Source organism: Mesoplodon densirostris, chromosome 13 (genome assembly GCF_025265405.1).
Source record: "Mesoplodon densirostris isolate mMesDen1 chromosome 13, mMesDen1 primary haplotype, whole genome shotgun sequence".
NCBI lineage: Eukaryota > Metazoa > Chordata > Mammalia > Artiodactyla > Ziphiidae > Mesoplodon > Mesoplodon densirostris.
The window spans coordinates 84,988,610-85,014,327 of NC_082673.1; the positions used below are offsets into that span (position 1 = coordinate 84,988,610).

Below are 25,718 nucleotides of genomic sequence, written 5' to 3' on the forward strand. Positions count from 1 at the left end.
GTAAGCTCATTTAATCTTTACAACTAGTCTATGAGGTTGCTATGATTTCCCTCATATAAAGATTGTAAATACCATTAAGCCTAAGAGATAAGTGACTTGGCTTCACAGACAAGCAGGGATTTGGAGCTCTCAGGATTTCAAGGCCCCTGTACTCACTTACCTTCCCAAAGGAGGCCTCCTGGAAGCCCTCCCGTGAAGCCCTCCTGACCTTGGGGAAGCCCCTCCCTCTCATCTCCTCTCCCCAAGAGATGCTTGAGAAGAAGACTGGGAGACAAGGCAGAGAAGGCAAACCCACCCTGATTGGCTGGACACAGTGGCTTCGGGAAATGGATACCCAGGGCGATTTTAAGGCACAGGGATGCCTCGACTCACACATCTTCCGGGACCACTCCTCCTGTTTACAGAGGGCTGGGGGATCTCCTCTCTGTTCAGAACTGGCCCATGACAGCAGGAACTGAGGAGGGTGACAGTGGTGAGGACTCACACTGGGCGATCAGGGAGCCTGCAGGCTGCCTGGGTCTGTACATTAAGGCGAGGGCTTCCCCTTTGCAGGAAACAACAGTTTCCCATCATCAACTCCTTAGCAGGGCCTGGAAAGGGTCTCTTGTTCCCACTGTGCCCACCTTTCCAATGGGGACAGCAGAGGCCCACCTCTGGCACTACACGAAGCCACCTCCCAGGCTGGATCCTTCTTGGCCAGCAGGTTCTCCTTCCAGATTATCTACCATTTCTAGACTGGATCTCCTCTTGGCCTTTGCACATGCTGTTCCCTCTGCCTCTCCAGAAGCAAGTGTATGCTCACCTGCCTTGAATTTCCAGAAGGAAGCCCTAGAGCCTACGCCCGGCCAGGTGCCTACACCCCTGGCCAGAGTTCTAGCACATTTCCTTTCCCATCTTCCTGGAAGGAACTCAAAGATTTGTCCTTTTCACCAAGGTCTTGGCTGTCATCAGGGAGTCTGGCCCGTTTTATGGAAAGTGAGTCCACACGGCACGCTGTGTTAGGAGCCAGCTCCTCCGAATGTCCCGTGATCCTGGAGGCAGGTCCCTGGGGGAGCCGTCAAGATGCCTCACAACACCTACTCAGTCTAGGTGCTGCGGGGAGGGGCGCTGACACCCACTAGAAGGCATTCCACAATGCCAACTTCGGGGCTCAGGAATCAGAGCAGGCAGGAAGGAGTCCTTTCAATAGAGGAGTTGTTGGGCCTTTCTCATGCCAGGCTTCTGGCGAGGCAACGGGAACCCACGTGAGCAGAGCAGACACTGTCCCATGCAGGAGCCGGGGGGCAAGTCAGCAGAAACAAATACGCTAACTCATGACAGTGGCGACCACCGGGGAGGGGAAGGTGCTGAGAGCGGGAGGCTGAAACAGCGAGATCTGTTCTGACCAAGTGGAGGGCTTCTTGGAAGAAGTGCCATTGAAGGGGACGTGGGTTGGGGGGAGCTTGAGGACTGAAGAGTGTAGGGAACACTCTAGGCAGGGGGACCAGCATGTGCAAAAGGGAAAGAGCCAGGAAGACCCTGGTTGGCGGGGCTACACATCAATGAAGCCGTTGTCTTTCTGAAATGGCTACGGCTCGGTCTGGAGCCAGCAGCCCCCAAACGGTGAGAGTTGGGGAGACACCTAACTCCACAGCTTCTGTCCTCACTGCTCTTGGGGGCTGGGTACACAGCCAGTAGGCAAAAGGATTCTACTCATGAGGCCCCATGTGTAGAAAGTTGACTCCAGAGCCGGGAGTGACCCGGCCAGGGGCCCCTATCCCTGCTTTGCCGTCTCAGCCTCAGGATGAGGGGGGTGCACCCTGGGGGGCCTAGGAGACCCCTGACCACGCCGGACCCCACTCAGACAGTGGGTCCCACCAGCCACACGCTGGAATCGCCTGGTAACTTAGGGGAACAAATACCCTGCGCCTTGGCCTCCGGGTCAACTGAATGAAAATTCCTGAGAGCAGGGCCCAGGTTTCAGAATATTTTTAAAATCTCCCCGTGGGGAGCTGAGAGTCACTGGGTTACCCCAAGTCTTTCAAACAATTTGTCCAAGCAAAGATGGATATACAGACAGACGCTTAATCTGCTGCTGTATTAAGAAGCTCTGAACTCTTTTAACGTATGTCTGGGCATCCCTTGCCTTCCTCTCTGATAAAGATGAATGATTAAGGATTTTTCAGAACACTAACAAAAAAGATCTCTTTGTGATACCAAGAAGACCTCTTTGGCAGACTTTAAACCCAAGAACCTGGTCCCACCTTGGTTGAATTACAGCACGGTGAGGGGTCTCCGAGAGGTCTGCCACCCCCACGTGACCCTGACTGTCCAGTGCCCTCGGTAAGCCTGCCCCCAGCCTCACAACGAGAGCTGAAGCCCACACCAGCCACGCACTGGGGAAGAGCAGGCAGTGTAGACACCCGGGATCAAGGCAGCCTGGTGTTCCAAAGAGAGTTTGAGTCTTAGAGCCAGCAGACTGGGCTCAAACCCGACACCCCCACCCCCCAATTAAACCAGCTGCGTGAGCTTGAGCAAGGCAGTTAACCCCTCCATGCCTCAGTTTTTCCATCTAGAGAATGGAGCTACCGGCACCGGCCATGTAAGGATTAAATACAAATGACATTTGTAAATACAGATGATTAAGTCTGGCCCACAGGACATACTTCATCCATATCATTTCCAATTATGGTCTCTATTTTTCTTCCCAACTTTCTAGATCTTTCTCCTAACTATTTCATCTTGTCAAGACCCTCTTCCACTTCAGTCCTGTCCGGGCCATGTACCCCTAGTAAAAAGCCAGCCTAGCTGGGCTGCTGTGGTGGGGTGGGGACAGGGTGTCTGGAGGGTTGAAGGTCGGGGAGCTATTGATTGATGGTTATGGGGGTTCAGTTTAGGCTAATTAAAAGGTCCTGGAGATAATGGTGGTGATGGCTACACCACAATGTGAATGTATTTAATGTCAGTGAACCATACACTTACAAATGGTTAAAAACGGTAAAATTTAGGTTATATATATTGTATTACAATTAAAAAAGAAACCTTAAAAGCCTGACTCATGCCTCCTCCCACCACCTGTTCCCACCCTGCAGGGCTTTCCTTTCCCTGTGCCGGGGCCCGAGGCTCCCTCCTCTTACCCCGTGGGGAAGGATGCAGCACTGTCCTGCTGGCCGGGGGCGTCCACGTGGCAGACAGCAAAGTGCTGGGTGATCTCCTGCATGTCCTCGGAGTTGAAGAGGGGGTTATAGCAGGTTTTGTCTGGAGAGCAGGCACGGGAGAGAGAACAGGAAGAAGTTAGGAGAGAATAAAGTCTGTATTCATTCTGTTGGTTTCATGCCTACACAGCAGGGGGAAGGAACTTTCAAGAAAGAATGGCTACATTTTCTTTCCCACTTTCCTCTGGTGATAAAAAGCAAGAATAAGTCACGGGGCAAGGGAGTGGGTGTGCAAGTGGAGACGGTCAGTAAACTCTCCTGCCTATGCTGGCGGATGACATAAACTTCCGGGCAGCGCTGGGAGGGGATCCCATTCCAGCTCCTGCTTCTTCCTCCAACAGTCGTGGCCGTGATGGTCCTCGTATGAGGTGGGGTTGCCCCACTGACACTCTCTTTCTCTCTAGGTCTCCTAAACCCTCACCTCAGGGATACTGGCCAGGGCACACAGGATTTTCAAACAAGGAGGACCACTCTTACGTGGGCTTGGATGAGCCTCCTAATTGCTGAGGCAAAGATGGCCAGCTGGTCACCAAAACACTTCCCTTTTCTTCCAGGACACACTTCTGGACTACATTTCCCAGCCTCCCTTACAACCAGAGGCAGTCGTGTGATCAGATTCTAGCCAATAGCATGTGAGGCTCCCCATTTCCTCATAACACCTGCCACCCAATCCTCTAGGTTTCTCTCCTCTTTCTTTCGTGACTGCCAGGTGTGGAGGAGCCAACAGAAGCCTCGGAGGCTCCAGGGGACGGTGGAGTCACAGCTAGAAAGGGCCTGGGTCCCTGAATCACCACATGGAAGGTGTCCCACAGAATGTCCACTGAGTTGTTACACCAGTGAGAACTAAACATATATCATGTTAAGCCACAGAGGCCTTGGGTCTTTTGTTACAGCACTTACTGTACTCTAACAATGGAGGAGTAACACCACCAAATGCAATTCCATGTCCTCATCAGAGTCAGTGGAATAAGGTGGTATATATCAAAGTACCTAGCATCGGATCTGGTACATAATGGTTACAAGGGGGCATATGGGGGGGAAAAGAGAGATAAAAGTGAGAGTGAAGGAGAAAAATGGTTTTCAGTGACTGACATCATTCGCAGTCTCGAGGTATTAATAAGCTGTTGGAAAAACAATGTCATTCAGTCCATCTGTTAATCAAAAATCAAGCAAGCATCCAGCTCGCAATACGCACTGGACCAGGAAGGGCCATAAGCGCCTTCTGAATCATCACAGAAGCATTTCTGTTCTGTGTAATTGTAATACTAAGTAGATCTTATTCCAGTCCCATTTGTGAAAAACCCACATTTGGGAACACTTCCTGGTAATCTTAAGAATTCGCAATCTAAACATCCATAGCAGCAGTATTCAGAAGAGTCGAGAGGTGGGAAATCCAAATGCCCATTAAACGACGATAGACAAATAAAATGAGGTGTATCCGTACAATGGAGTATCATTCAGCAAAAGAGAGTAATGTGCTGATATATGGTGGCACAATGCCGACGTACCTTGAAAACATGACGAAAGAAGCCAGTCACGAAAGACCACACGTTGTGTGATTCCATTGATAAAAAGTGTCCAGAATCGGCAGATCTTAGAGACAGAAAGCAGACTAGTGGTGGCCCGGGGCTGGGGGGTGTGGGAGGTTGGGGGGCGATAGATAAGAGAACAGAACTTCTTTTCAGAATAATAAAAATGTTCTAAACTGGATTGTGCTGAAGGTTGCACAATCCTGTGAAGATACTAAAAACCACTGTAGGCCTTCATTAAAGGCAGTCACTGTCACACAGACTGATGGTGGAGGACTCCTGAGTCCCCAGCATCTCCCAGCCCCCAGGCAGTGCCTTCCGGGCTCGTCCAGTCTGTGGCAAGAGTTCTCCCCAGAACAGCTCCAGGAAGTCCCGGCAAAAGAGGGTGAGGCGGACTCCCTGCCAGCCGCCCTTCCTAGCGGTCCTCTCCTCCAACCCTGGCAGACACCTGCTCGCCCAGGACACGCGGCTCCTCGGAACTTACGGTTCATGCCAATGTCGTGGTAGGTGAGGATGACGGGTCGGTTCCCCTTGGGGGTCCCACACAGTGTGACGTGAATGGAGCCATGCAAAGTCTCGATGTCCTGCTCCTGGGGAGAGACAGACAGACGGGCCTGTCATGTGGGACCCGCAGTCACGGTGTGGCTGGAATTACAGCCTGCAGACACCCAGCGCACGTCTCACTGCGGATGGAGGAAAGCTCCTAATTTGGTCGTGGGAGCGCTGGGCTTCGGGTGGCAGCTCTCTCTGGCCTGAGAAGCAGAGACAAAAGGGAAAGGGGACCAAGGAAGCACCCCACCATCGTTGAGGTCAATGGCTGCCAATCTGAAGAACTTAGCTCAAAAATAATTACACCCCAATTTTCAGGTTCCACCTTGAGAGCGGGAAAACTCAGTATCTGCGCTCTGAACAAAAACCCTCTCCCTTCTCCATCCCAGGCTGAGAGATGCTGGGGCTTCCAGGCATCCACTCTGAAGACCCCTGAAGCATCTCCCAGGCGGCCGTTGTGCTTCTGCGAAATGGGAAGAATAATAGAACCTCAGGGGGAAGGGTGAGTGCTTAGTGCCCAGGCCCATCCCCAGCACAGGGGTCCTCCTGGGCCACCTGCCTTATCCCCTCAACCAAATGAGTGCCCTGAACACAGAGGCCCCCATCTCCCCAGCCTTCTCTCTCTTCCTCTGAGTGCCTGTTCACTCCTGCCTATACAAACGCTGGAAAAATCTGCAAACGGTGGGGCAATGGTCCAGCCCCCAGGGGGGACCACAGATCATCTGCTGGGCGGAGCCCTGGCCCTGAAGCCACCGTGGGAACAATGGTTCACTGTGGGGACCTCATTCTCCATTGTCTCCTCAGCTGACCCACAAGGCACCCTCTAAAAATAGGCCAGGCTGGGCAATGTCCCCACCAGCCTGGGGCATCAGGGTTCAAATCCAAGCTCTGCCTTCCCCAAGCCCTCTGAGCCCCCGGAGCCCCATCTGTAAGAAGGGAGGGAGCTGACCACCCCAGGTTCCTCAGCAGAGGAGATAAGCCTGGTGAGGAATACAGTCCCCGGCGAGATGGGGCTGCTTGGGACACGGGGGCAGGGGGTTAATGAGGCGCCTGAGCCCCACCTTGGTGGCAAGTGTGGGACGTCCAGCCCTGGCTGGCACCCAGGATGTGTCTAGCAGCCCCGAGGGGTGGGAATGGGTAACAGATGCTGATGGATCTCTTTGAAGACCTTAAAATTATAAAGCCGTGGGACCAGAGCTAAATTTGTCCAAGAAGGAAGGGGCTGCCTCTCTCCTGTTTACTGTGACATCCTCAGGCCCTGGCACAGCTCAGGATCTGCTGGATGAAGACCTGACGCTCGCATGATCATGGTAAACATAGCTTCTCTAGGGAGTCCATTGGCCTGTTTTGGGTTCAGCCTCCACTCTCTCCCTTAATTGGCTGTGAGGGTGTCAGCAAGCGCTCTCCCCACAGAATTCCCAGGACTGGTGTGAAGTCTCCCAGGATTGGCATGAGCCCCATGGAGCACTAACGCTTCACCCCCATGAGGCACCACAGAAGTGCTGTGACCATGGCCCGCGGCCTCACACCACTGCAGACTTCAGCCTGTGCCTCAGAAGAGGCATCAGCTGTGGTTGTCCTTATTTGGAAGGATAAAGAACCCAGTCTCAGAAGCTGGAAGTGGCCTGGTGTAGGTGTACAGGTGTGGTAAGGTCGCCGAGATGCAGGGATAAGATTCGCCAAGTGCCCACCAAGAGTCAGATGAGCTGAGCGAACCCATTTTCCAGATGAAGAAATCGAGGTGACCCCCTCCCAAGAGCACACAGCTTGTAGTGTGGACCAGGATTACAACCCACGTCTGCTGGGCCCTCATGGGGGTGTTGGCCCCCATCAGCCCTCCTCTGAGTTCTGTGTCCACCTGCCCACATGGGGAGGAGGAGGGAAGGTAAGTGTGCCCCTCCCCGTGCCTGAGACCCACTCCTCAAGTCACCCGTGCACACGCACAAGGTCCTCAGCCGGCCCTGGGCCTCTCCCTCCACTGGCACAAACCAAGAAGGCTGGGTCTGAGGTTGGATGGAGGAATTAAAACTCTCACAGACACGTCCCTTTGTCCTTTGCTGTCCCAAAGGAACATTCTTCCCTTCTGTCTCCGTAGGGATGAATCACCCAGTGTCCTGGAGGGAGGAACCCACCTGTGTCCCCCACGTTCTCCCAAAGAGAGGGCACCGAGGGACCCAGAACTGCATGGTCCACTCCCTGTGCTGATAGGGGAAAGCCCTGTCTCAGGGATCCTCAGGGGTCCCCCGTCTGGCTAGGACAGTGGCTGGAAACACTCACAGAACCCGTCCACCACCCAGACCGCCATCCTCAGCTCTTCCCAGTTCAGAGCCAGATCTCAGAAGTCCGGGCTCACAGGGGTCTGATCCAGCCAGGGGCATGCAAGAAAGAGAAGGCCAGGCTGCCTGGATTTTCCTCTCACCGCCTCTGGAAGAATCTAGAAAGCCACTCTCTCGGGGTGCAGAGGGGAGGGCAGTATGATGGCAATAATCATTCTATCTGGCCCTGCTCTGAGGATTTTACATCCGCTCTCCCGTTGAATCCGCACAACAACCCCACTGGGTAACAACTGTCCGCATTTCACAGATGAGGAGATTGAGGGGACTTTGCTCAAGGTCACACAGCTGGAACAGTGCGGCAGGATCTGAACCCGAGACCGTCCAAGTCCAAAGCCTGTGCTCTTTGCTGTCCCCATTTTAACACTGTGCCAGGTGCCCCGTGAAGAAAGAAAACTTTTAATATGCAACATGGACAGTGACTCTCTAAAGAGGGATGCAGGAAGTCAGGTCCCCATTGATGTGACCATAGATTGCTTTTTATCTCCCCAGCATCTCCAAAACCCAGTAATCCACGGGGCAGGTGCTGGGATACGCTGGTACATAGAACAGAGAAATAACACCTGCTCCTCCCACCCTCCCCAAATACACATCTGCCCCCCAAACTGCAGGAATGTACAGCAGGCGTGTCTGACTTGGAACAGCCTCGAGCACAAACGTCACTTCCTCGGGGTGGCCCTTCCCGCCACCCACTGTACACGGGACACATGGCTCTTGTCCTCTTCCTTGTAGCGTGTACCACAATGGCACGTATCTGGTTCTTAGCCATCTCCCCAGCCTGACTGCAGATTCCCAAGGAGAAAGGCTTGCTCTGCCCTTCAGAAGGTGCTTAGAGATTTACAGAGTCTACACCACCCGTAAGCTGGTAAGTTGTGAAACGGCACCGATGCGTACTGTCTACACTGCCTGTAAGCTGGCAGGTGGTGAAAACAGAACCTACCACTAAGTGGTCCTCAAAGATTTCAGCTCTTCGGCTGCCAATTCTGGCTTGGGAGCTTTGTGAGCTATGGCAGACTAGGTCGGTGGGCCTCCCAGACATTCGTTGTCCTCTTCTTTACGACAAAATTCCCAGCAATGTGCCTGATGAAATTCTCTCCTTCCGCATCTCCCTTGTAGCCAAGGATGGTCAGAAGGTTCAGTTCGGGCCAATGAGATGTCAGCAGAATTTGCTGCAGCTTTGAGGAGAATTCTTTTAAAGATTCAAACTTGGCCTTTTAATTTTTCCTTTTCACCCTTCCGCCTGCTTCCTACCTGGAACATGGACGAGATGCCCAGGGATTCAGCAGCCATCTTATGAGCATGAGGACAAAAGCTACATGCTCAGGGTGGCGGAGCAGGACGCTGAAAGGAGTCTGAGACTGGGTGATACCCACAGCCTGCTGGACTAGGCCTTCTGGGTCAGCGAAAGTATCAACCATCTCCTTGTTGAGGGCACTGTTTGTTGGGTGATATTAATTCCAACGATACACCCACCATGGGACCTTGGCCAAGTTACCGGACTTCTCTGAGAATTCCTTCCCTCAGCTGTAAACTGAGGTCAGTAACGAACCCTTCTGCTTGTGGAGCTGCTCCCAAGACTTTCAGTAGGGACCAGAAAGTGTATTGGAAATTGCAGCGTTTCCCTCCGTGCTGGCTGTTACAGATGCCCACCCCAGAGACGATTCCTGTGTAGCCACAGCGACCAGTCCCCAGGGTTTAAGGCAACTGGTTGGATGATCTAGGAGAGCTCTGAGACCAGCTGCTGCACCTCCCTCCATAATCCGCCCGCCCAGCAGGCCCTAGGGAGACGCTGAGGCTTTGGACTCTAAGAGGATGACACACTTACCCAGGCCCTAAGTCAGCTGGCGTGCTGGGCCGCCCCTCCCCTCCATCTAGCAAGCCTTGGTCAAGGCACAGCCTGAGGGCAGAGGGCACCCTTTGGAACAGCAGGCAAAGAAAGCTGATTTAGGCTCATCAGACGTAGCATTAAGTCAAGGCTTGCTGAGGCAAGCAAGGCAAATCATGAGAACAGAGGCTCCAGAGAAAATGCCAGGGGCTTGCCCCACCACCAGCTTTATGTGGAATAACCCCTCCCCCCATCTTCCCAGTCCATCTCCTGTGCCCGCAGTGGGGGAGGGGAGGCCTGGCTGAGCCACTGATCTTGTCCTGACCATTCAGTAAGGAGCACATGGATTATGAAGACTGAGAGGGGAGGGTACGTGTGTGGAAGGAGCACAGTCGTATTTGCATAGGAGGGCAGCCATCCCCTTACCGGACAAACACCATGAAGTAAGTCAGAAAGAGAAAGACAAACACCGTATGCTGACACACATATATGGAATTGAAGAGAAAAAAAAAATGTCATGAAGAACCTAGGGGTAAGACGGGAACGGAGACACAGACCTACTTGAGAATGGACTTGAGGATACGGGGAGGGGGAGGAGTAAGCTGGGACAAAGTGAGAGAGAGGCATGGACATATATACACTACCAAACGTAAGGTAGATAGCTAGTGGGAAGCAGCCGCATAGCACAGGGAGATCAGCTCGGTGCTTTGTGACCACCTAGAGGGGTGGGATAGGGAGGGTGGGAGGGAGGGAGACGCAAGAGGGAAGAGATATGGGAACGTATGTATATGTGTAACTGATTCACTTTGTTATAAAGCAGAAACTAACACACCATTGTAAAGCAATTATACTCCAATAAAGATGTAAAAAAAAAAAAAAAAAAATATATATATATATATATATATAATAATATAAATGGCATACAGATGCAAAAAAACAAAAAAACCAAAAAAACCCATGTCTGGCCCTGGTGCTCTCAGGACAGCCATTTCACAGATGGCAAAAGCCAGCCTCCAGGGCTGAAGCCTAGCACCCAAAGGTACACAGCTGCACGTAACAGAGTTAAGATTCCGGACAGGCCCTTGGGCCTCTGAGTCCTGATACCTGGCCCACCGGGACACCTAGAAGAGAAGAAGACCTCAAAACGGTCAAGCTCCCTCCGTTCCTCAGCGTCCTTTAATGGTGTCACATCACATCAAGAAACAGAAAAGTTATAGTCAGGAAATGATCTGTGGCGCGGGAAAGGGTGCCAGCCTGGGAACACAGCGGGAAGCTGGAACCCACGTGAGGACGGCGATTCTCCAAGCAAGAAAGAATCAGGAGGAAAGTCTCTCTTGGATTAGGGAAAAGAGGAAGAGTGGAAGCAGGGCCATCCACGGAGCAGAGGGAGGCAAAGGAGGCCCGTATGCTGAGTCTGAGGCTGTGTTTAGGTCACAGTCGTGACACCCTGGGGACAGTGCTACTACTCCCATTTTTACAGATTAGAAGACTAAGCCCCTAGGAAGTCAGGTGACTAGCCAAGAACGCAGGGCTAGCAGAGGGAAAGCTGATCTGAACCCGCTTCTGTCCACTGTATCTATTTTGCAACACCAGGAGATGTGCGTCTACACTAGGTCAGCCTGATGGCCTGGGCTGGACCGACCTGGGAAGCCCATCGGAGCCGATGCTGTCGGGCGGGGTGTTCCGTCCCCTCCACCGGGAGGGCATTCCCAGGAAGCCCACAGAGGAGGGCAGAAGAGGCAAAGCCTCCCTTGGCACTGACCCAGATGCCTGCCGCTGCCATCTGTCACTCGGAGTTTGCTCTAAGTCCCAACGGCTTTCTCAGAAGTGAGGCTGGGGGCAGGCGGGGATGGGAAATGGTGGGTTGAGGATTTCCAAGCCTCCGAGGTCTGCCCACCTTCAGTCAGGGGGCAGGAAAACAAGAAGCGATCGTGTGCAAAGAAAGAAATTCGTAAAAGGTCACCATTTCCATTTTCCCTGTGAGCTGATCTGCTTCCAAGAGACGGGAAAAAAAAAAATCAGCACCCACACAATGGGGATCAGACGTCCCCCCTGGCCCAGCTCCACCAGACTGGGAGCTCCAGGGCAGGAGCCAGACCCCAGGAGACCCTCCGGCCCACTGCCCCTCCTGCCCCAGCCCCCTCTATCCCCTCCACCCAGAGGCCCTGTGGGTAACATCAGCTCATTGCCCGGACATCCCTGGTGAGCACACAAACACAGATTCCTATGGAAACCGAATCAAATCAAACCATCCAAATAACTAAAGATCCAGGTGGAAGGAATTAGAAATAGCGCCAGGAGAGGAGATTTGGGGCCAAAGGAAGTTACCCAGCCCCTGAGCGGGGAGTGACGAGCAGTGGACTCAACTCTGCTGTCCCCACGCTGCCCTACCCACCCCCCGCCCCCACTTATATGGCCTTTGGCTCCACACTGAGTCAAGCGTTGCCATCTATCCCATCACCGTGTGACACTGGGCAAGTCCCTTAAACCCTCGTCTCTTCAGCGTGGTTGGCAACAAAACCTCTTTTAAAGGGTTGTTTTGAGGATTAAGTGAGATGATGCAGGAAGAGACGGCGGTACAGTTTCTGACAAACAGCTAACGCTCAAGATACACCAGCTCTTACGACTCCCAGGGTTTAGTATGTATCTAAGAGTCAGATGGACCAAATTTAGGACTATCTCAATAGTACCCTTTGAAGAGTTTCTTAACATCTCCAAGCTGGTCTCTCATCTGCTAAGGAGAGTATCATTTCCCACCTTGGCAGGGAAGCCCTGAGACAATGGGTGGGCACGCAAATACCCATTTGCTCCCTTCCCACCTCTTCCCTCCCCTCAGTGGCCTTCCACAAAGTCTCCCCACCTGGAGCAGAAGGGGTAGGGCTGGATAATAAAGCATCTGCCAGCTCTGATATTCTTGGATTCTAGAATTCTAGCCGAAGAAAATAAACCAGAACCCAAAATACTCTCACTTTCCCCACTCATCAGATTTGCAAACACAACTGCCTAGTCTGATGCCAGAACCTTCTCTGCAGAGTCAGATCAAACCACTTCCTTCCTGCAGCCCCAGCACCTCAGGCCAGCTGCCCACCCAGCTCTGTGCTCTGAGGGCTCCAGAGCCTCTCCAAGGGGGGACAAAGTAGGGTCTCGAGAGCTGCCCATCCTAAGGTGACGTCAGGCCAGAAGAGATAAGGCCGAGATCCCATCTGCTCTGGCAGCTAAGCTGTCTCCTAAGACAGCAGCTCTGGAGCTGCTTCTCACTGAGGACCTCTGGGCTAACAGTGCGTATTTTGATTCATGCAAAAAAAAATTCTCGACCACTTTGGGAAAGGAAACGAGTCTGCCCGATTTAGTCAAAATGCTGAAGCACCAAACACCCCTCAAAAAATAACATTGGCTGCTTTTGGACACACACAGTGAGGCAGCTCAGCCTCCTTAAACTCAACTCCCAAAGCGCTGCCCAGACAGGGCCCTGATTCCATGAGCCGTAAGGACCAACTAAATGAACAGAGGAAAGTGGGCTGCCGTTGAGGCATGAAAGTTCTCGGGTCCTTATAGCAGCTCCCCGTCAAGGGCTTGAACATAAACCCACCATAGCACTGTCCAGATTATCTACCTGGCCAGATCTTTTTGGATAGAAATGGCAGAGGTGACCTAGAATCTAGCACTGCAGTACATGTAGTGGTTGAGAGAGCTGATCTGGGGTGGAGTTGTGTTCGATGCAGCCCCTGCACAGTTGCTGGCCATGGGAAAGCCTCAGTTTCCTCATCTGTCAAGAAGGCATGAGGGTACAAAGACCCAAAAGATTCAACAAAAGCCGCTGGGAAGGCCTGGGCCCTCGCCTGGCTGCTCAGAGAAGCTGAAGCCCACAGCAGGCAGGAGACCATCATGTTGCAGGAGCTCCCGCATGAATCCAAGGTCAGGGTGTGTGGGAGAGTCTCCGGGCTGGTACGCTCTGCAGCCACCCTTGACCAAGGTGCTGTCAGTCTCTGCTCCCGGCCCTGTGACCCAGAGAACATCAGCCATCACGGCGCACGGCATCCTCTGAAGGACATCCTTCAGCAACCCACGCCCATGATTTTAGAGACTGCTGGAAATCTGGAGGAAACCTTCACAGATATCATGAGTCAACAAGATCTAGTAGCCAGATCTAAATGAACACAGTTTTATCCAAAGATCTTTTTGGAAACAACCTTGACAAAGTGTCACTCGGCACTCGGATGCAGCTCAAATATTGTGATTCATTTGTAAGATGGATCCTATTAACAGCTTACAGGAAGAATACATTTCGCCCCTGGAGGACTCAGAATCCAAGCCAGAGGGACCTCTGCATGTGCCAATGCCTCTGCATGGGTGATCGGTCCCTAATCTTCTCCTGTCATATGACTTCATAAATCACTCAGGTCTCAGTCCAATGTCACCTCCTCCAAAAGCCTTTCCCGACCCCTTAACCGAAAACCTGCCCCATCTCATCAACCTGCACCATCGTCTTCCAAGCCCCTACAGTAGCTGGGGTTGTCATTTTGCTGAATCTTTCATGTGTGTTGCCTCCCCCTTCTAGGGAGTCAGGAGGCTGGGTGCAATCCTAGCCCTACCCCTCTCCCACCCCGTGACCTCAGGCAAGCAACTGAACCTCTCTGCGCTCAGGCTCTCCATCTGTCAGATGAAGACAGAGCTCGTTGTGAGCAGTAGGAAAGCAAAACAGGGCAACACGCTGGGAATGGTGTGAGCTATTCGTTTAGAACTGAAGCCCCTGGAAAGAGGGCTCACTGCCTGTCAGGCTCATTCCAGTATCCCCAGCACCTAAGACGATGCCAGGCACAGAGCAGGCATTTGTTCAAGGAACAAAGGAACGCACAATTGGGAAAACGCATCCACCTCCCAGGACAGCTCTGGGATTCACTGGGAGGGCTCAGCCCAGGCTGGGGCACGAGGTTGATGAGCCGTATCCTGCCTCCCCAGCCCCTCGCCGAGGCTAACCTCTGTGGTCTTCAGGTTGCCACTCTGCTGATGTTGAGAGGACGTGGCCGCCCGCCCACTGCAGCCTTAGCCACCTTCAAGTTTGCCTGCGCAGGGACCAAACTCCTGTTCCCTGCTCCTGCTACTACCTGTGCCCGGAGAAGGGAGTGCATAACAGCGCTTGGCAAACTGTCAAGAGTGACACAGAAGCGAGGAATTATCTTCACAGAGAAGAGACAAACTATGTTTTCCAGGTTTCTTGAATGACCCAAATTTTAGAAATCTACAATAACCACAGGACCCAACAATTCCACTTCTGGGTACGTACCCCAAAGGACTGAAAGCAGAGTCTTGGACAGATGCTGCACACCCATGATCACAGCAGCACTATTCATAGCAGCAGAAGGGTGGAAGCAACCCAAGTGTCCACTGGTGGATGAAAGGATAATTAAAATTCAGTCTAGACATATAGAGGAGTATTACTCAGCCTTAAAAAGGAAAGACATTCTGACACAGGCTACAGCGTGGATGAAGCTTATCTGACGTGACATTAGGTGAAAGAAGCCAATCACAAAAGGACGAACACTGTGCGATGCCACTTACGTGAGCTACTTAGAGTAATTAAATTCTTAGAAACGGAAAGCAGAATGGTGGTTCCCAGAGGCTGGGGGGAGGGGAATGGGGAATTAGTGTTTCATGGAGACAGAGTTACAGTTTTGCAAGATGGAAAGCGTTCTGGATGTTGGCAAGGGGAAGGGGGTGGGAGAGGGATGGACTGGGTGTTGGGGGTTAGCAGATGCAAACTATTACATATAGAATAGATAAACACCAAGGTCCTACTGTAGAGTACAGGGAACTCTATTCAATAACCCGGGATAAAGCATAATGGAAAAGAACGTAATAAAGGAGTGTATAAACTTGTATAACTGAGTCTCTTTGCTGTGCAGCAGAAATTAATGCAATTTTGTAAATCAACTATATTTCAATAAAAAAGTTAATTTAAATTTTTTTTTAAAAAAGAAAGAGTTCTGAGATGGATGGAAGTAATGGTGGCACTATATTATGAATGTACTTTATGCCACTGAAGTGTGGACACTTAAAAATGGTTAGGATGGTAAATTTTATGTTGTATGTGTTTCACCACACACACAAAAATAAAAATTGGAAAAACTTCATGATAGAGTTGGTAGACCGGGTGTGTTATTGGACCAATACTGATCGGGAAACATCACATCAGGGTTCCCCTCCGTCACTGTCCTCTCTACACAAGGCTGGAGCGACTTTCCCCATTTCACAGATGAGGAAACTGAGGCTGAAGGGAGGTGAAGCATCTTGCTCTGGGTCAAATAGCCAAGAAAGGGCAAACCCGGCTCTCGAGTCTGAGTGAATCTGTGGCCTTGACCTTGGGGAGGAGGGACATCACAAGGCTGCTGCAGGAGGACAAAACCACAGAGGGGATAGCTGCTTCGGTGGCGGGAGCGGGACCAAGAGCTGACATTTCAGTGACAGAGAAAGTACGTTAGTCTCCCTGCCCGGAGCCCCGCCCAGCCCAGCCCCGAATGATCAGCCAGCCCCTGGGGCTGCCACTCAAGCTTCACAGCCCCCAGAGCCCATCAGACAGTCACGGCTGCCGCAGCTGCTGCATCCCTGCAGCTCTACTGCCCTGTCACTCATCTCTCCCTGTTCTCACGAGGGTGGGAAACGATCAGACAGAGGATCAGATGTCATCACCCTCAGCTGCCCGCACCTCACAACCCTGGACAAACGATTCCCCTCTTTCTCCGTCCTTCAGCTTCCCCAGCTGTAAACTGAGGGGCTGGGTGAGCCAAACCTGGGACGCCTGGAGACAACCTATTCACCTCCCACTTTCCCAGAGCACCCCCATGTGCCCAGTGCCCTGTGAGACAAGAGACCAGCGGGCGGAGCTCTGGCCCGGGGACGGGAGAGGCAGAGACCTCGGCCCGTGAGCGGCACAGTGAGAGCACGGGCTTCCTTCCTGCTCAGACAGACCTGGGTGGGATGTCCAGTCCCAGCCTCCGGCCTCAGTTTCCCCATTGAACGATGAAGATAACGGTACCTCTGCTTATGCTGTTGTTGAGGAGTTAAATGAGATATTGGCCGGGAAGCCCTTAGCACAGGGCCTGGCTCGCAGGAAGCACCGTTAAACCAGCCTCATCAGGCGTTGGCAGAACGGGAAGCTCTCAGGGATGGAAGGGGGAAGGCCCGGGGTCTGGTGCCCCCTTCCTGTCACTGCAGGGGACCTCAGGCAAGTGACGTCCGAACCCTGACTCTCTTCTTCTTAAACAAGTATAACAAAGAGTAGAACCAGAGGCCATGTCCCACGAGACCAAGCGCTCCTTGAAGACCAAGGTCTGTGTTCTGGGTGCCGATGCAGCCAGTGAAGTGATGGGTTCGTGTCCTCCCATCCTTTGATGGCCTAGAAGGTGCAGGGAGCTGACCGTCTGAGTCACAGTGGGACAAACGAACCAGACACGGTCGGTGATGGGTGGGGCTGGGTGACTAGCCATTGTCCTGGGCCTGAGTTACTCATAGCCCCGCCTCCTGGTTCAGTCTTGGACCCAGGGAGTTGTCCTAGTCCTACCCATCCCAGGTCCCTCTCTGTTCCTCTGCACAAAGGTGGGCTGAACCCACCGGGTGGCCTGGCTTCCAGCTCTAGTAGGGCTGCAGGCTCAGTCAAGACCACCCCGCTGAGCCCCCACCAGCAGTGACCCCAGAGGAGAAAGTGTGCCTGGAGGTCTGACCACATTTCCTCCCACCTCCGGGGACATGTGCAGGGGGAGCTGGTGGCTCAGGGGGTCCCCAGAGCCCGGAGTCTAAGGGTCACTTCCACATGTCCATCCATGCCTATAACCTGCATTCTTGCAGAGAGTATGGCCTCTGCTTTCTGAGCAGCAAGTGCCGCTGTGAACAGCACTGGTGTCTGAGTTACAGCCGGGAGAGACGGGGAGGGGGCCCTGAGGTCTGGGGGGCCTCCCTGTCTGCATGACCTGGAGGCACCACTCATCTGTAATAAGATGATACCAGAACCCACACCCAGGGCTCCTGCAAAGAGTAAATGAGCGCACTTAATTAAATTAAAGTAAAGTAAAGGCGGCATGCTTAGAACAGTGCCTGGCACATAGTAAGGGCTCAGAATCAGTCATTCTTACTGTTTTATTAATTTTACAGATGATGGGTAAGGGAGGCTCAGAAGAGTTGAGTAACTTGTTCAAGGGCACACACCTTGAAAGGGTCAGCTAGAATTAAATCCGGTTGGCCTGACTCAAAAAAGAGGGAAAAAAAGATACTTTTGTTCAAGATGCCATGACATCTCAGCTGTGGCCTGACTGTGGCAAGTTTCACCGTCTGGGTGGCTCAGTTTCTTCATTCATAAAATGGGGAGATGCCAGCCCTGATCTGAATTCATCCACTGCAGATGCACCAAGGCTGGGACAGCAGTGATGCTATAAACCCAGGGCTGATGGGTCAGAGAGCTGCTCCTGGGGGGTGAGAGGGCATCTCCAGGCTCAGCTGCTTTTAATCACAAAGCCCTGGGGTGGAAATGACCTGCCCCAGCCCAGGCTTGTCCCTGCAGCCTGCCCCAGACGCCCACTGGCAGCGAGGGAGGCGAGAGGGCCCCAGGCTGGTCCCTCCCTCAGGCAGGCGGCACCCCTGCCAGCTCACGGAGTCGCCTTCAAGCCAAGCCAACACCGCCCTTAAGTAAATGGCACGTGGTGGCTGCTAACCCTTGCTCAGGCTGCCTGCTCTTGGCCCTGACACAGACGCTGCTAGGAGGCTGTAAAAGCAGGTTTCATGGTCAAATCACACAGGGCACTGTGCTGGCCGTGCAACTGAGGGCCAGGCATGCTTAACCTCTGAGCCTGGTTCCCCAGCTTTAAGAATGGAGACAGTAATCCCGACTGCCTAGCGCTGCTGGGGTTCAGGGGGGTGTCGTCCCCTGCAGAGTTCAGGTGCCGCACGTCTGGATGTCCAGGGCCTGGTGCACAGTGGTGGTGTAGTAAGTGTGCTCTGTACAAGTCAATGTTACACAGTAGGATGTGTTGGCCTCAGAGAACAAACGGCCGGACAGAAACCAACCCCTCGGACACACCCCGTGGGTTCCACGGGCGCGGGTCAGGGGGGTCTCCAGGTATAGCCAGGATGACGCATAAGTGCACTAAGGCCCACACACCTTGACTGTGCTCTTCGCACATTCACCTCCCTGGCTGAGTTCACACCAGCGACGTTTCCAACCCCTCTCCCTCTTACACCTTCCTTCCAAAGACAACGCCAAGATTCCCAACCTCTGGTGGATGGTGGGCCGATCGTTGAAATACGAGACTCAGGAGGATGAGTGAGCTATTTGGGGTGGGGAGGGGGTGAAAGGTATGATGGAGACGCAGGGCTCAGAATGGGCCGGAAGCCGGGGCACCTGTGTGATGTGCAGGCAGAGGTCCAGGTGAGCGTAACGGCCTGCATCTGGTCTGTCTTCGGTCCTGTCTTCTCCGGGAAGCCCACAAGACCCGGATGTGCTCAGGCTTCCGGCTCCACCCCCAGGACCTGGCACAGCATGGGGCCCGTGCAGCTTTGGGATAATGAGTCCAGGATTTACAGTTCCTGAGGTTCTGACCCGCCCCTGGGCCATGAGAAGCCAACCCACTCTCCCCAAAATTTGTTCTTGGACAAACCTTCAGATGCACCTCCCACCTTGCTCTCATATCAACCTGGAGCAGAGATGGGGCCAGAAAACCACAGAGAAGGCTGGTTTCACTTTCCCAGGCAGAGCCAAGAACATCAAGCCTCTGCTTCCTCCATTCCTTCCCATCGCGCGGTCCCAAGCCCACTCAGTGTCTTGTCATTTCCTCCGTACATGCCCCACAGCTCTGCCCAGCTCTGCAGGGTTGAAGGGGGCTGGATATCTGTCCTGCTTTCACAGGGGGTAACTGGCTCCTACGCCCTTGGCCAGAACTCAAACGCACTTCTCTCCGGAGAGAGAAGCTGAGTGTGGGGAATCAGCTGAGGCCACTTCCTTCTCTCCCCTTACCCCTAACATCTGAACACTGATCCAACCAATGGAAGAAAGAGGAAAAGAGAGAAGACAGAGTAGGAAAGGGGGAAGGGAAGCCACGTCTTCTACTTGCCTGAACATCAAACTCTTGCAGGAGGCCAGTGATGGTCTGTGGAAAGACAAGAGAGATGGTCAGTTTCATCAGTTTCCCGGGGCAGAGAAATAATGTCAGAACACACGGACCTCTCCATGCCCTGAGCCTGTTATATCTATCCTATGTCCTTTGTGGGGCCTCTCTAATGCCTTACAGAGAGAGACTTTTCATCTCAAAGAATAGCAGTCCAGCAGAAGAGTAGACACTGTAGATGGATTCCTTTTTTTTTTTTTTTTTTTTTTTTTTTTTTTTTTTTTTTGCGGTATGCGGGCCTCTCACTGTTGTGGCCTCCCCCGTTGCGGAGCACAGGCTCCGGACGCGCAGGCTCCGGACGCGCAGGCTCAGCGGCCATGGCTCACGGGCCCAGCCGCTCCGCGGCATATGGGATCCTCCCAGACCGGGGCACGAACCCGTATCCCCTGCATCGGCAGGCGGACTCTCAACCACTTGCGCCACCAGGGAGGCCCCTGGATTCCTTTTTGACTGCAGCCTTAGTGAAAAAAAGATCTGAAGGTCTAAGCTGACCACAAGCTTGAGAGATACAGGATTGTAATTGCCTAGTAACTGATCTCTCTGTCTCCATCTATGTGCTACACTTTTAAAGCTCAAACCTGACCATGTTACTGCCTTTAAATTTCTTCCACGACAGCCTATCATCTAGATTAAAATCCAATCTCTCATGGGTGGAAGAGGAGAACAGAGCATTTCCCTCAATCCAACAATTCTGAGTGTCCAGCCCAAATTCCATCTTTCACCAGAGCTGACACTGGCAGGCTAAGCCCAGGAAGACAGGAAAGGGGCCCTTGTCCCCTGGGTAGCAGTGAAAGTACAGCTCAGCGTTGAAGTTGGAGCCACCCTGGGCCAAAGTTTCCAAGAGATGTTACTGGCATGCTTTCTTCTCAGCTCAGAGATGGAGTTCCAACACCCGCTGAAAGCGGAGGCCCAGCTAGACCCACCACTACCCACCATGAAAGAAAACAGCTCAGCAGAGCAAAAGGCAAAAGAGGTGAAGGAAGGGGAAGGAGGACCCCTTGGGATAGCCAGGGGTTGGAAGATAAGATTGTAACAACCGCCTGCTGAGGGAGATTAAAATAGCTTCACACCCCATGGGGCTGGGGTTAAGAACATTAGGGGTTTGATAAATTCAGGTGGAAGCAAATGTGGCCAAAAATACTTCGTGTGTGTGTGTGTGTGTGTGTGTGTGTGTGTGTGTGTGTGTGTGTTGCTAGGAGGGAGTAGAAAAGCTATTCTGAACAATCCTAACCTTCAATATGTTAACAAGAGTGCAGATGTCATGGAGATTGAGGACAGACATCAGGAAGAACTTCCCAATAGCAAACCTAATTAAAAACGCTTTGCTGAGTCAATCTAAGGAATTGGAAGGTTTACTTCGATCTAAACCTTGAAAGAAAGGGTCAATCTCTACTTAGAGACAGACTGACATGTAACCTGGAGTTGATAATCTTTTAGATGTTTGTTTGAGAAGTAAAATTTTCCAAGGGTAGCACTGTGCTGCCTAAAATATATAAATGCCCTGTTTAAAAAATGCGTTTACCCTTGCACTCAGCGATGCCACTTGGGGTGTTTACCTTAGAGCTGCACCTGCATGTGTATGAAATGATGTACATGTAAGATCCAACGAGCGTATGAACATCCTGCAGCACTGTTGGTAATGGTAACGTGGACCCAAGTGTCCACATACAGGGCACTGGTCAAATAAATGTGGTGGAACACTGCGACACTGGAAAGAGAGAAGCAAGTGCTCTATGGACTGATGTTGGAGAGGTCTCCAACCTAAGTGGTTAAATAAATAAAGCAAAGCATGGTATACTATTTCATATGGTTTTTCAAAAGGGATAAGAATATGTTGATATGTATTTGTATCACCTAGGGGTTTTTTTTGGTATGTTTGTTTGCTTTTCAATACTGTGTCAAAGATTCAGACAGAAGAGGAAATGGATTTGGAGCATGAATAGTGAATAGTATTATAGTTGGCAAACTATGGCCCTCCCCATTCCTCCACCTTTTTTTTGTAAATAAAGTTTTATTGGAACACAGAAAGCCCATTTGCTTACATATTGTCTAGGGCTGCTTTCATGCCATAACGGTAAAACTGAGTAGTTACAACAGAGACCATGTGGTCCTCAAAGCCTAAGATATTACCATCTGGCCCTTTATAGCACATGTTTGCAGACCCCTAGCATGGGAATGATCTCAAGCATTCTGCAGCTTCGCCTGGCCTGGCTTCTAATACTAACTGTGTCACCTACCCAAATGAACTTGGGCAATTCCCTTCCCAACAAGACCAGTTTCCTTATCTATATAATGGGAAATAGAAAGTTGCCTCCCACTTTCATAATGAAAAGTCCATGAAATAATGGACCTAAAACAGAGCGGCCACTAGCAGAGTCATAAAGGAATTAAATAAGCCCATTCCAGTGGCAGCTGGCCTGAACTTGGCTCCATGCCCCACAATTTGTAAACATGTGACCGACCTAAGAGGACAAATTAACTTCCTGGAGATTCAGCTTCCTCTTCTGTAAAATGGGAACAATCAATGAACCTAGTTTCTAATCAACCACAGCCTTATCCTTCCGTGTAGCAGGAGAAAATCCATGAAGTATGACTGGCCCAGAGACAGGCACACAGGACGTGGCTCATGCATGCTAATTATTACTTTCAAAAGCATTTAGCTGACCTTAGAGTAACTGCACTTTTGAACCTGAGCTTTACATTTTAAAAAAAAGGTGTCTCATCACCGGCCGTTATGAGGCTCCGTGAGAACTGGGACATGAACATAGTTTAAAAATACAGTGTCAACTATGTAAATGAAAAGGCTTTTCACATCCATCCACAGCCGGTCAAGGATGGATCATGCCAGGCTGGGCTGTAGGGCAGGGGCTTCTGTTTCCAACAGGGAGGCCTTGTAGACATGAAAGCTTTGGCCAAAACGATGGTAATAATTGTAGCTACAAGAGCTCATGAGCAAAGCTGGTCCCCTTCAGGGCGGACAGGGTTCTAACAGCTCCACAAGAATTAACCCACTCTATCCTCACCCTGGCCCCATGACATAAGTCCTAGTGTCACTGTTTTTTAAAGTTGGGGGCCTGGAGCACAAAGAGGTTGAAGGATTTGCCAGTGGTCACAACGCTGCAGGGTGTCACAGGCAGGATCTGAACATAGATAGTCTGGTCCCAGTGTATGTGGCCTTAACCTCTAAGCTATGGGGCAGACAGAGTCGCTGGACAACGGGCTTCATGCTGCAGGTTTTAGAACCACAGGACGACAGACGTGGAGGTGCTTAGAGGAACTCTGGTTCAATGTCCTTACTTCACAAATGACATCAGTGAGGAGAGGGCAGAAAAGCCAGCGGCGGGCGAGAGGCCTGGCCACAGTGCCTTAGCACTCGGGAGCCAAGCTGGGACTTGAACTGGTACTGCTTGTCCCTTTGCATTCCTGGACAAGGTGACCTGTGGAAACCAGGAAGCAGTGGACATGTGCGTGTGTGTGCATGTATACACACGTGGCAGTGTACATGCTTGCGTGTTCCTATTGTGCACACACGTATGCCCGTGTACGAGTAGGCACGGGATGGGGTCAGCCAGGGGCCTCTCCACTCACCTCGCCTTTCTCCACCAAAGGCTTCACCTCAGCGAGGTCCACGTCCTGCAGCTCCCGAGACATGTCCTTGCTGTCACCTGCCTACAAAGGGACAGAGACCAGGAGGTGAGCGCTTCCTGCTGAGACATGTTTTCAGAAAGGAGCAAATCTGAGGCCAGGGAGCAAGGCTTCACCTGCACAGCCCAGCAGCTCCGACCCCCTACCCAGCGCCCCATCCCATCCCACTCTTGCCCCCGGGGACCCAGGGGAGTAGATTGCCTAGGATGGGAAACTGAGGCTTACGGACGCATCTACACTCAAACCCAGGCCCTCACACCCAGTCCAGGACCACCCACCACACCGAGGACGTTTCTCCCTGCATTTTAGAAGGACACCCACATCGCCGAGCCCAAAGGCAGGCAGCCCCAGCTGGACGACCAAAGAGGGACGGAGGGCGCGGAGGCCCGCCACAGGCAGGCGTGGCTCTAGCTTCCTCCTCCTTCCTCCTCAGACTAGAGGGGCCCCAACAGAGGGGCGGCCACGCAGACGCCCCCGTGTCCAGCTCTGTGCAGGGCATTCTGCTCCACGCCAAGGGGTCTGACACTGAACACTCAGGAGGGTTTTGAAAGGAAAAGGACTTTCGAGGCAAGAAGCACTGCATGAGCCAGAGCAGGGGGGGGAGAGCGGGGGTGGGGAGGGCAGGGATGGGGGCAGAGGTCGGGGTGGGGCAGGAGACGTCCTCCTTGGCTCTGACACCCAGGCAAGTGCAGAAGAACCAAAAGAGCTAAGCTGAGCAGAGTTCGGGCGGTGGAAATGCCATCATAATCGACTCCCTGGGGAGCAAGGCTTGGGTGGTGACAGTTGCTGAGCACACCTGGCTGCCTAATCAAGGACCTGGTGGCATAAACGTTTCTTGTTACGGATGAACAGTCAAACTGGGAGAACGAAGCACCCACTGGTACCGGGGTGAGGCACAAAGGGCCCAGAATGAGGGTTCCGTGCTGCAGGCAGAGGCCCACGAGACAGCGTGAAGACGTAAGTGACAGGAGGAGGCCAGGGACCCTCAGGTCACAGACCCAGACCTTCCGAATCGGGTACTTGGTGAAAAGCCGCCCGACCTCGGCCCTCACGCTGCTCCTTTCCAGGACGGGGACCTCGCCCCAAGCTCCCCGCAGACGTTAACAGCCAGAGAGAGAATGCAAGTGTCTGAACTTCCAGCCCGGGGCTCCTCTGAACATCCAGCTCCCCGAACCCAGAAGAGCCCTCTTTGTGACACACCTCTCAGAGGTCAGCGGGCGACAGAGCAGCGGCCACCCGGCCCCCAGCCCTGCGCCGCCGTACGTGGCATTCCGTGGGCAGATCCCCTGGGATGCTCGGGTCTGGGGCCCCGGCACGATTTTCCCCAGTAGATAACCAGCCCCACAAGAATGCCTTTATGCAGCCTTTGGAGTCCAGGCTCCAGAACATTCTGAAAACAAAGTCGGTTTTATATGTGTGAACATAGCTGGGCAGCTGCCAGCTTGGAAGCAGGAGGCATGAAAAGCCAAGGTCTGTCGGCCTTGCTAACTCAGCGTGTTCGTGGTCCCGAGACCCTGGCCGTGGGACACCTCGCCTACACTGCCCAGGGAGACTTCCAGAAGCCCGGGGCTCTGGCAACGCCACCCTTCGTGCTCAGAGGGAAAGGACTTTACATTTCACAGGGGCTCCTTCAGAAGCCAGGGATGAAGTCGGGGTCTCCCGCTACCCCCTGGGCGGGCCCGGGCAGGCCTCCTTCAGCTCCCTGTGTGAGTTCCTTAGGACAGGTAGCCTACCTGGCCCCTTCCCTTCCCTGCCTGTAGCTCCTAGCATCACAGCCAGGTGCAAAGTCGGGCCTCAACTCGCTTGTTAAATAGATAGATGAATGGCTTTTGTGCAGCTTCAGAGCAATGTCTGTACGTAAATTCACTCTTACGTGATCACTGGACCACAAGAGTGAAACGCTTTGAAAACAGGTCTACATTTATAAGGGCTCATCCCAGACTGCAGTTCAGCCCGGTGTGCTCAGGTCTCCTTGGCTGCCAGACGCCATGATTCCACTAGACTGTTGGCCTCTACCTGCCCCCTCATCCTCTTTCAGAACAAGAAATAGTTCAAGTCCAACCTTCCTGGCTTCCCAAACGTGCTCCCAGAGAAATCTCTTTACTCCACACCTTCTTTTCCTTCCGACAACCCAGCTTCCCAGACCCCAAGAGACAGTGGGTTGAAAACTGGCACAAATCCCTTAAACATCAGCATTTGAGAATCGCTGCTTTGGGAGGGTTGGGTGAAGGCGCCTGCCGGAGCCCCACCCTCCACGTGCTCAGGGTCTTGGGGAGGCTCAGGGCGGAGCCCATGGAGAGCTATCGCGGTGTTTGTCTAAACGAGGGTGATTCTTCCCCTCACCCTCCATTTGGCGCTGTCTGGAGACATTGTTGATCATCGTGACCAGGCAATGCTACTGGCATCTAGTGGGTGGAGGCCAGGGCAGCTGCTAATCATCCCACAGTGCACAAGATGCTCCCGCAGCAGAATTATCTGGTCCCAGTAGGGAA

At 52.6% G+C, this 25,718-nt stretch overlaps 1 protein-coding gene across 2 annotated transcripts in view; it reads right to left on the reverse strand.

The window, feature by feature from the left end:
* NDRG1 (N-myc downstream regulated 1) overlaps positions 1-25,718 on the reverse strand; it is a 57,985-nt gene that overhangs the window by 22,596 nt on the left and 9,671 nt on the right. For both annotated transcript variants that reach the window (XM_060116251.1, XM_060116252.1), the window contains 4 exons: positions 23,170-23,250; positions 19,528-19,563; positions 5,208-5,313; positions 3,117-3,237 (listed from right to left, as the gene is read on the reverse strand). In XM_060116251.1, coding sequence (XP_059972234.1) covers positions 3,117-3,237; positions 5,208-5,313; positions 19,528-19,563; positions 23,170-23,232 — 326 coding nt within the window. In that variant the 5' untranslated portion in view covers positions 23,233-23,250. The remainder of the gene's footprint in view (positions 1-3,116; positions 3,238-5,207; positions 5,314-19,527; positions 19,564-23,169; positions 23,251-25,718) is intronic.